The sequence below is a fragment of the Cotesia glomerata genome, linkage group LG4, assembly GCF_020080835.1.
Source record: "Cotesia glomerata isolate CgM1 linkage group LG4, MPM_Cglom_v2.3, whole genome shotgun sequence".
Lineage (NCBI taxonomy): Eukaryota > Metazoa > Arthropoda > Insecta > Hymenoptera > Braconidae > Cotesia > Cotesia glomerata.
In genome coordinates, this window is record NC_058161.1 from 6,246,903 (window position 1) to 6,259,175 (window position 12,273).

A 12,273-nucleotide genomic window follows, 5' to 3' on the forward strand; every position below is an offset into this window, starting at 1 on the left:
TATATATAATGGACAAGATGATGACTTACATCGTTATATTTATCGAATCACATGGTACTTATGTACATAGATGAAGAAAAGCGCGGGTAATTTTGAAGTTAAAAGGGATTTAACTGCGATTCACCTTATGTACTACCGAGCTTGGGGTTTTGTAATAATGATCACTTCTAACTGTGGGTTGTAATGGTACTTAATTCTACCCGCTAGCTCTTGCACTGTTGTTTTATTTTTTACATACTCCCTTTTGGTTATTTTATTTTTCTTTCTTTATTTTCTTTTTTTTCATTCTTTTTTTTGTGAGGTAATAGAAGGAGTGAAACAAAAAGGGTAAGAGTCTGGGATTATGTTGGGATAAGAATAAAAACACTTGGGAACACTTAGAAGCTATGTTGACTTGAGTATTTCTAAGTATTTATCTTTTACAAGTTTTTTATTAATAAATTCACGCACTATCAATTGATAATATTATTGTTATTGCAATTTTGCGATACTGAATTATATGAGCCATATATAAATTTACTTTAAAGTAAAAAAATTTTTTATGATATGAAATAATATTAAAAATTTGAAAAAATTGTTAATTATTTTTTCTAATCATTTGTTTGTTATTTTTCAGGTTTATTATGCGAAGAAAAAGAGAAGAGCGCAGCAGATGCAAGGTGAAGATGGTTCTCATAAAAAGGAAAGAAAGCTGTACAACGACGGTTGGGATGATGATAATCATGATTATATTATTAAGAATGGTGAAAAATTCTTAGATCGATATGAAATTGATTCGTTAATAGGTAAAGTTTTTTTTTTTATTTTAATAATTATAAACGATTTATTTTAACTAGCAACCTTGCAGTCACTATATGACTTGTGAACTATAAATAAATAAAATTTTGCTTTATTAAATAATGACTTTTGTTAAATTGCACTGTAATTTTTTAATTATTGGCGTTTTTAAAGATATAAGCTCGTTCCGATATTACACTCATCAAGAGCTTTCATTTGAGTACCCACATGCATTTTGAAATATTTTTCATGTATACATATATATATAATATATATTTTAAAGATATAAGCTCATCCTGATGTTACACTCATCAAGAGCTTTTATTTGAGTACCCACATGCTTTTTAATATATCTTTCATATATACATATATATAATATATATAAATATATGAAAAATTAATGTGGGTACTCAAATGAAAGGTCTTGATGAGTATAACATCGGGATGAGCTTATATCTTTAAAAATGTCAATAGTTCACAAGATACAAAGTAATTTCTTAGTTATGTATCCCGAGATAGAGCATTTTCAAATGCAGCCTAAATACTTATCATATAAATTAACTATTGGTGAGAATGATATGAAACCTTAAAAAGGCACAATTCCAAGTCAAGAGCTTTCTAATAATACCGAGTTTAATCATAAAAACGCATTTTATCATAAAAATACACTGGCCACAAAATTTTTCTTATTCTCTTAATAATATAGATGATATTACTTGACTAATTTTATGAATTTTATTATTTCAGGTAAAGGTAGCTTTGGCCAAGTAGTGAAAGCATTTGACCACGAGGAACAAACCCAAGTGGCAATAAAAATAATTAAGAATAAAAAACCATTTTTAAATCAAGCGCAAATCGAAGTTAGGTTATTAGAAATGATGAATAGAGCGGATACCGATAACAAGTATTATATAGGTAAGAATTTATTGATATTAAATTAATAAATAATTGAATTTGATTACATATTATGTAACAATAATTTTGTTTTTTTTTTTTTTTCTCTATTTAGTTAAACTGAAGAGGCACTTTATGTGGCGAAATCATTTGTGTCTGGTATTCGAGCTATTATCTTATAATCTTTATGACCTACTTAGAAATACGAATTTCCGCGGAGTATCCTTAAATTTAACGAGGAAGTTTGCTCAGCAACTGTGTACTGCCCTCTTGTTCCTGTCCACACCGGAATTGAATATCATTCACTGTGATCTGAAACCCGAAAATATTCTTTTGTGCAATCCTAAGCGTAGTGCGATAAAGATTGTCGACTTTGGTAGTTCATGTCAGCTTGGACAGCGGGTAATTTATAATAATAATAATAATTACTATTATTATTTTTTTTTATTCAATTAATGATAGTTATTACAACTTAATTGAAAAATGCCAATCATTTGATTGACAATGATTGAATAAAAAAAAGTGAAATAATTGATGTATTAATTGTTTTATGTGTTTACAGATATACCAATATATTCAATCGAGGTTTTATCGGTCGCCAGAAGTTTTACTTGGAATCCCATATGACCTTGCGATAGACATGTGGAGTCTTGGTTGTATTCTAGTAGAAATGCATACAGGCGAACCTTTGTTCAGTGGCGCCAACGAGGTAATAACTTTGTACAATCATCAACTACATAATAATATTTCCACAAACTTCTTGAGTCACTAGATCCTTGTTCATAAGAAACGTCATTTGATTACTCAACTTGGCGTACAGCAGTTGTACAGCTTAACTCGAAAATTTTATGCTCCATAACGTCTAAACTTAAGATTCATTTTATTCATGACAATCTTTATTCGAGATTTTAAGTCAACTGTCTTGTTATTTTAAAGACATAGTCTCATTATTATTATTGCAGTTATCTATCACAAGAAACAAGAAATAAAATTATATTTAGTTATTCGAAAGTCTTTGATTATTATTTTTTTTTTTTTTTATAGAAATATTGACAAATAAAAAACGGCCGTTTAAATTTAAGTTTTAATTGTCTCGTAAACTAGTTTAATGTTTTTTTTTTTGAAGAAAAAAAATAAATTAATTGAAAAAATAAATCATTTAAAATAATTTCAAATTATTTAATTGAGTATTTAAGAGAGTTTACTCTAAAAATAAACACTAACAAAAATTTAGTTACTAAATCAGTGTAAAAAAAATTCATCTCAAAAGTGTCTTAAAATTGTCGTTTGTTTAAGATCATAAACAGGACACAAAGTAAGACTGTTTTAAGACTCTTTTAAGACGAAAAAGAAAAAAAAATTCCAAGAGCAGATTTTTGTATTTGTTATGAAAATTAATTTTTAGACAATTTTGCAAGTTTCTTTAAAAAAATCTTAAAAAAAATTTAGACTATTTTAAGATGAGTTTACAGCGACAAAACTTTGAAACTTTAAAATAAAGCTTCTTAAATAAATCTTAAAAATGTCTAAAAATAAATTTTCATAACAAATTCGAAAACCAAATTTCAAAAATATGCTCTTAAAATTTGTTTTTTTTTTTGGCGTCTTAAAAAAGTCAAAACGGTCTTGCTTTGTGTCACGTTTAAGATCTTAAACAAACAACAATTTTAAGACGATTTTTTTTTTTTACACGGGAAATTTAGAAGTAATTTTTTATTTTTTAAAATATATTCACCCTTTTAAATAATTATCTAAATTATACCATATATTTATTACAGGTTGATCAAATGAACAAAATAGTGGAGGTGTTAGGTATGCCACCGAAGCATATACTGGACCAAGCGCACAAAGCGCGGAAGTACTTTGACAAAGTCCCTACGGATGGTTCTTACGTGTTGAAGAAGTCGAAAGACGGTAAAAAGTACAAACTTCCGGGTACAAGACGATTACACGATATACTTGGTGTTGAAAACGGTGGTCCCGGTGGTAGAAGATTAGGTGAACCTGGTCATTCAATCTCCGACTACCTCAAATTCAAGGATCTCATTTTACGAATGCTCGACTTTGATCCTAAAACACGTGTCACGCCTTATTACGCGTTGCAGCACAACTTTTTCAAGCGTACAGCTGACGAGGGGACCAACACCAATATTGCTGCTGCCAATAGTGCTAATACTAGTCCAGCAGTTGTGTCCATGAGCCAAGACAGTGGTGAGTATTTCTTAATTAATTATTTTTAAAGAAATTATTAAAATAAATTAATATTTATATTTATATTTATATTAAATAATGGCTAAAGCGTTGCGTACACTATTCACAGCCAAAGACTGCCATTTTAAATATTCAATTTATAAATTATAAAATTTGATGATAATTATTATTTTTTTTATTTTTATTATTATTAATATTTATTATTACTATAATATCGTGATAGATTTAAGGGGGATTTTATGCTGCTTATATATATAAAAGCTCGACCATCAAATTAGCCTTACGAATTTGTTTTTATCAATTCCTTGATAATTCATTCATCGCCGAGACAATCCTACTAATTATTATTATTATTACTATTAATAATATTAAAATTGAGTATTTTTTTTTTTTATTGTTTTACAAATTGTAATAGTGTATATTAACAATTAATGTTTACAATTAACGTGAATTCATGAATAACACTTTAATTATCTAGACTTTAGTGTAGAAGATAAAGATGGTGATGATGATGATGATGTCCTAACAAGATTATAGATGAATTCGATAAATATTAAACGGTTTATTATTAAATAAAATTATTCTGACAAAGGCTCCTATTAATTTTAGGATCAGCCTCGAGAGACGATCGATGACCAACTAGCTGCTTACAGCGTGTTCAGAGTTTTCAGAATTATAGGAGTTTTGATTTGTGCAGAAAGTAAGAAACAACTTTTAGTGCTTTGTTTAGTCGGTTTAAGAAAATTTTCTTCTTAATAAACAACAACGACAACAACAACAACAACAACAACAACTACAACAACAATTTATATTTACGGTCCTTTTTATTATTATAATTATCAGAAGGTTGAGCAATTATTTTAACAATGCAGCCGGAATAATATTTTTATTTATCATTGTTTAAATAATTAAATATTTTTATAAAATAATTAGGAATTAAATATAATTGTATACATTTAATAAAAATAATTTTTCAATTTTAATTAATAAATTATTTAGTTGTTTTTATTTTTATTTTTTTTTTTTATTTTATTTATTTATTTATTTTTTTTTTTTTTTTCAAGTCTTTGGCTATTTAAATGGCAATAATAATAAAAATAAAATAATAATGATGGTAATAATAAAAATAATAAAAATAGTGCAGAACTCATCAGAAATGAAAGTGCTAACGCTGTTTAATGTACGTTATCGCTTAGTTTCTGCACAAACTAAACCAAATACTTGTTGTTGCCCGTAGATATGATGGGGGGACAGTACGTGGCTCGATGACTGTCGTATCCGCGGGGCGGCGACGACCTGTCCTAGGCCCCCAACCCTAATTTTACTTACTAACATAAGTAAGTTCTGTCTAACAAACAAATCCTAATGAATTTAAACAAAAGCTATATAAGCGATTAAATTAACTATTAATTAATTATTAACAAAAGCCTCCCACTGTCTTATATTATTGGTACCCTATTTGTCTCCCTCGGCCTCGGATGTAATGAGCGAAGCCTTGCTTGCCTGTATTCATCTCTTTATCATAAAAATTTTATATTAATTTATAATTATATTAAAAATTACTTGCAATCATAAATATAATCATTTAAATATATTTATATTTATTAAATATTAATCATTTCGGTTATGGATCATTTTTATAGCCCATAACTTGAATGTTTTTATTTTTCATGTGCCGTCTCAACGATGTTGGTCTTACAATATTATTTTTAATTACAATTTTTGGCTTTTTTAAATTATCACACCAATTAAGTATTAATTTTAATTATTTTGTAGTATTATTATGTTACTAAATGATAATTGATAAATTTTGGGTTATAAATACTTACTGTAAGACCATCACATCGTTTATAATATTATTTAGTAATTATTTTGTTCCTATCAACGCATGCAATTAGCTATCTGCATTATGCGCTCTATCAATAGCATTATTGCTGTTATTTTTATTTTATTAATTATAATTTTATATATTTATTTAATCTCATTCTTATAAAATCATATAAGTGCTCATCGCGCTGAACGTTTTCGTTTTTATTTATTCAAAAATTAATATTAATTGTTAATATTTTTATTTTAAATATTGATTTTATTTTTTATATACTTTAAATTAGTCTTTTAATTTAGTAATATGTCTATCTGAATGAAAATATTTTTTAAAGCTTGTAATAAAATAATTCGAAATTTATTCTTCAGTGTAATAATAGATATAATTGATAGTATTATAAAATTTACAAAAATTGTCATTTTTTTAAATTTTTTTATAAAATTTTAAAGTTTTCTTATTTTATTTTTAAATATTTAGCTACGCCAAAAAATATTATTTAAAAAAAATTATTTTATTTACTAATAAAAAAATATCAGTTGCACGTTCAGAACGATTCTTTACCGATAAAAAATTATTAAATTAACTGCATCATAAAAATTGAATATGCATTATATCGAAATATTATAAAATATGTTGGGAAATAAAAAAAAAAAAAAAAAAAAAAAGTATAGAGATTGAAAAAAAAAAAAATCAACAAAAATTATATAATAAAAATGAATGCCTGCAAACCCTGTAGATAGTTAGTAATCTAATTTAATCGTAGCCCTTTGCCCCTCAATTGCCATGTTTCCATTAAATGACTAGCGGTTTTAGTGGGTGACTATTGTATAGAACCATAGTTATAAAAATAAAAATTAATAAAATAAAAAAAAGTATAAATATTTTGATGATTAAAAATGAATAATAAATATAATCTGAAATTTTGTAGGACTGGTTACCATGTCAGGACAGGGAAGCGGTAGCACAAGCAGCTTGATGCAAGTGCTAGGTATGCCTGGTGGCTATCAATCGATGGAGTGCGAGTCTTCATCCCGTCACTCGTCAAGCCGTCGTGTAATGACCACTGGCTATCCATCGTCAGCATCAGCCTCCATTGATGCACCCGCGTCCGGGCCAGCGTCCATACAATCAATGGACAACAATTCCCGAATACAAAGCTCTCTTGGCACTTATAATAGCCTTATACTACCTGGTATGGCACATCTACCAAACATAATGACATCCCCAATGATACCGCAACAAAATTTTTATAATTACGGATATACTGGCGCCGATACACACGGTATTATACGACAACCAGCCTCGGTAACAACGGGCAAGCAACGTGATCCTGAACGAGAAGACAGTCCCATGGTTGGCGTATGTGTCCAGCAAAGTCCGGTCGCCATACATTGAATTTATTATTTTAAATTTACATGACTAATTTTCGTCGTAATAATAAAAAAAAATATACATATATATACATATATCTATACATGCAAATATATGTACATGTATATATGTGTATATATATATTAAATCAATTATAGGAACAATAATAATTATTATTATTATTAATAATGACGATAATTTATAATATTAGATAAACAAGATGACACCTATGTTGTAATAAAAAAATAAAAATTAACTGGAAGATGAAAATAAAAATGATGGAAAAAAAGAAGAAATGAAAAGAAAATACAATGATTATTATCAAGATAATGATAATCATGATAATAATAAGAATAATAGTAATTATGAAAATAATAATAATTATAATGATTATAAAAATAATAATAATGAATTAATAATAATAATCATAGTAATAGTAATTATAATAATAATAATAATAATAATAATAATAATAATAATAATAATAATAATAATAATAATAATAAAATTACTACAATAATGTAACACACGACAGTCAGTTAGTCAATGGATTTCTTCACTGGGATTTAAATAAATAAATCCCAATTGTCAATACAATAGACGGCGTAAACCTTGCACTATGTGCTAGTTTAACAAAAATTGGAGAATATATATATAATATAAAAATTTATATATAATAATAAATGAAAATGAAAATTCTGAAGCTTAATATAACCCTGTAATGACTGAAGCAGAGGCTGCAAATGATGTTAATTATTTTTTAAGTAAACAAAAACAACAAGTTATTTAAAAATGAATAAATTTGTCTTTTTGATATCGATTTTGTTTATTTATTATTATTGTTATCATTATTATCATTATTTTGTTTTATCAACATGACCAGCCCATTGTTGGGCGTAAACGATAAACCCAGGGGTAAATAAGTGAAAAGAATTATCAAAGCACCGTCTGTTACGACACGGCCTATGTGAGGATGAACCCAACTGGCCTCTCGGGTCCTGCCCGATAATAATCAACCTTCACAAAGCTGATTAGTCGGTATTCATTAAGTAAATAAATGAAAAGTAATAAGAAGAAATCATCATTATTTAAAAAAAAAAAAAACTATTAATAAATAATCAATAATTATTAAAAACTTGGCATCCCTAAATGTGTGGCCTAGAGAGCAAAAAAAGTGATAATTACTACTGCGTATAAATAAATTAATAAATAAATAAAAATATAACAATGTAATCATGTACTCCAATAGAGTTTTATACACGATGTCACGAATGTAATGGTTTAACTAATGTAATGGTGAAAAACAGTCACATTAAGTGATAAATATTTGTACAATACACCTAGGTGAATGATCATTATTGTTATTTTATTATTATTATTATTATAATTATTTGAATTTTTATTATTACTATTAAATTAAGTATCAAAATAAAAATAAAAAAAAACAACAAGAAAAAAAAATGAGTGCAGCTTTAGGGATTAACTTTTAAGTGTGCAAAAAGATTATTATTATTATCATTATTATTATTTTATTATTATGATTAAATAAATGTAAACTTAAATATTATTGTTTTATTATAATCAATAAATAATATGGATTACGTAAAAGAGTAAGAGTATGAGTGTGATTGGAATTTTATGTGAGAATAAGAGAAACAAATTAGGATAAGATGTCTGTGTATGGATGTATGTTTTTTTTGAGTCTCTCGTATGAATGGCGATGCCCTTAGCAACGCCAAATGCGAAAATCCGTTTGTTCCTGAATAAAGACAAGAAACAAACTTGGGTTTCCGTGGCTTAAACAATACATATTTATACATAAAAACTAAATAAATAAATATAAATATAATACATTGATAAGAAAGTTTAAGTATACATATAATCTATTGAACAAGATTGATATAATCATACGCGAAAACCTAGATACATTATAATTAACAAATAAACAAATACACGTGTATCACATTTAAAAAAAAAAATCATTTTTTTCTAACGCATCATCATTGATTTTAGCAGTTATTATTTGTCATCGCTCCGTTTATCATTACTTCCGCGATTTGAGTAGTAGTGGTAATGAAAAAAGAGAATTTAAAATAAAATAATAAGTGTATCGTGACCTTTATGTTTTGGTTATAATAATAATTGTAATAATTATGTGCAATGAAAAGTATAAAATATTAGTTGCCTGTGTGTTGAGTTTATAATTATTACACTTACTGATAAATTGAGCTTCCATTACTGAAGCTAATTTAAGTTTACTCACTCACACAATGAATATGCATAAGACTTACATTGTTACCTGCATTCATTATTAAATCCGATTGAATTTTCTTCAATATTTATTATCATTATTATTATTACAAATGAGAACAACAAAAATTTAGAATACAAGTTTATTTAAATATAAATTTACTCGAATAAGTATCTTTAAAATTAATGGTTAAGATTTCAATTAAAATTTTATATATATTTTTTCTAAATGACTTTTTTTGTGCACTCACATTTGAATTTACACTTCCTTTATTAATAGTTTTTGTGGAATACTGTGAAATTACTATTTAAATTAAATATTGAAGCATGTTTTACTATAATCAGACTATAGAATATTTAATTGTAAAAACAAGTTAGTTAACTTTTTTTTTTATATAATTTACTATCAGTAATAATTTATTTAGTTTGTAAAATATTTTTTGTCAAAATTGAATCATTAATTTAAAAGATATTCAAATTTAAATGTTAAATAATTTGTTTTCTAATTGTTTTGTAAACGAAATGAAACTTCCATTAATCTAATAAATATATATGTGCGTATGTATATGTATATTTATACATATATATCCAATATATTATATGTATTATATACATATATATACAACGTCCGATACACTATAAAGTCTCTAGCTTAGTACCTGATGCGAATGAGTAAATCATTGTTTAATAAGCATTATTAAATAATAATAATAATAAATTTTTAGCAGTTGTGTTGACGATAACTAATATATGAAAAAAAGAATAATAAAAAATTAAAAAAAAATAAAACGAAAGTAAAATGTATTGTACGCATAAAATATTGTTGGTAATTTCTTCTCTTACAGTTATATATTTAGTTTTATAAAATGATACTGACAAAAAAGAATTAATAAATAATAACGCGTACAATTAAATTTTAATGAAAACGACTAGAAAATTATGACACTTTTTGTTCAATTAAAATGAAAAGATTTTATAATTTTTTTTGTACGACAAGAATGTATATATAAGTGTAATTGTGTGTATTTGTGTGAATAATTAAATATTTCCGCTCGGTTTGATTGATAAGTGCGTTAAACGAAAATAAAAAGTATATTGTGAAAACTAACGATTTTTAAACAAGTTAAAAAAAAAAAAAAAACTACTCAAATCAGTATAGCCGACTTAACGGATGCGATGACTTTATTTGGTTATAATTATCAAAAATGATAAGCTATTCGCAGGGTGGCAATGCTAAATAAATTGTTTAAATTATAATTACTTTTAATAATTACTAATTAAAAATTTAAAACAAATAATATAATAAAATAAAAAATGTACAAGATTAAATAACAACCAATAAATAAAGTTTCACGTTATGATAAAAAAAAATGAATAACAATTTCTGGTTAAAAATAATTTAACGATTTAATTAACATACAAAATCGTTACAGTGAAGATGTTATCGAAAAATAATTTGTATATTTTCATACAAATCTAAACGTCCTGCGCTGATATTTTGATCTACCAATGAAAATAATAATCACAAGAAATTTTTAAAATAAGTTTTTTTTTGGTAATTGTCGATAATATCCGTTAAGAAATAATTAAATCTCATCATACATTTATTTACTTCACGTTCACCCAGAGCTTCAATTAATTAAATAGCAACTTAACTTTTTTGAATTCATTTTGCTTTATAGAACAATAATTATCAAAAAGCAAATAATTTAAAATTTATTTTTAATACGACAAAAATAGAAAATTATCCATCCTTTTAATAAATCATAATCGTGTACACATTTCTATGTTTATAAATTGATAGAAATAAAATACTGAAATAATATCGTAAATTCTGTACCCAAAAGTCATAAAAACGATGAAGATAAGTGATTTGTCTTGCGACTAATGTATATGCTTGTTGGAAAAAAAGAGACAAAAATGTAAACTATAATTATTTTTACACAATATTTGAATGGTGAGTTTGTCCTCTTAAAAAATGTAATATTAATATCATTGACTAATAATCGCGTAATTTTATCAGCAAAAAATATATATAATTCAATTAATAATAAATGTTACAAACAGTTTCTACCGAAAATATGTAGCCAAAGTACCTTCGTTGCGTACTTATACTGCTAGGTGGTTACGAACGATATCTATTATTTAATATTTTATTTATTTTAAAATTATCCATATTAAGTAATCATTATGGATAAAATATTGTAGTAATTATTACAAATTAATTATTGATATTTTTTTTTTGTTTAATGAGAAATAAAAAAAAAATTTTTTTTTCCTTTTCTTAAGTTCTTGTTAATAGGGTGTTTTAAATATAGAGAAGTCCTAAATTATTTTTGACAGCAGCGTTGTTAGGGAGTTGATTTAGTTAGTGAGAAGCAATCCCTTCAGCTGTCGACAAACGGTGAGCACGTAGCCTCTTTTTGGGGCCGTTAGTGAGACTAAGATTGTCGGTCAGAAGACCAAAAATGTAGAATAATATTTTTGTAAAATATAAATAATACTTTTTGTTATTAAGCTTACGGTACAAAAATTTCAGTGGTATGATATTTGGGTATAGAATTAAAAATTTATTTCATGTATTTAATTATTGGAATCAATAATTTATTTTTATTTTATACTATTCAAACAAATTAAAAAAAAAATGCTTGTCAATTTTAAATAAAAATCTAATGAAGCTCGAGTGTGTTAAAAATTGAACGTGAATAAATTCAAGATGATAGAACGAAAAAAATAAAAGCTATTTAATCAGTCGCGACCGTAAATATAATTTAATACTTAAGCCTAAGTAAAGATTGTATTCATATCGATTTATTGAGTAGTCGAAAATTGCCTGCATTTTTTATAGATAAAGCAACAAATGAAAAAAAATTTTTTTTTGTTTTTTAACGACGAATATAATACATCACACTACACTTTTGTAAATATGCATCTTTCACTGTCTT

At 25.6% G+C, this 12,273-nt stretch overlaps 1 protein-coding gene across 2 annotated transcripts in view; it reads left to right on the forward strand.

Moving 5' to 3' along the window:
- Nucleotides 1-7,193, forward strand: part of LOC123264362 (serine/threonine-protein kinase minibrain) — a 52,254-nt gene extending 45,061 nt beyond the window's left edge. For both annotated transcript variants that reach the window (XM_044727612.1, XM_044727611.1), the window contains 6 exons: nt 617-785; nt 1,525-1,692; nt 1,787-2,073; nt 2,234-2,380; nt 3,450-3,882; nt 6,636-7,193. In XM_044727612.1, the coding sequence (XP_044583547.1) occupies nt 617-785; nt 1,525-1,692; nt 1,787-2,073; nt 2,234-2,380; nt 3,450-3,882; nt 6,636-7,102 (1,671 nt within the window). In that variant the 3' untranslated portion in view covers nt 7,103-7,193. The remainder of the gene's footprint in view (nt 1-616; nt 786-1,524; nt 1,693-1,786; nt 2,074-2,233; nt 2,381-3,449; nt 3,883-6,635) is intronic.
- The last annotated feature ends 5,080 nt before the right edge of the window (nt 7,194-12,273 follow it).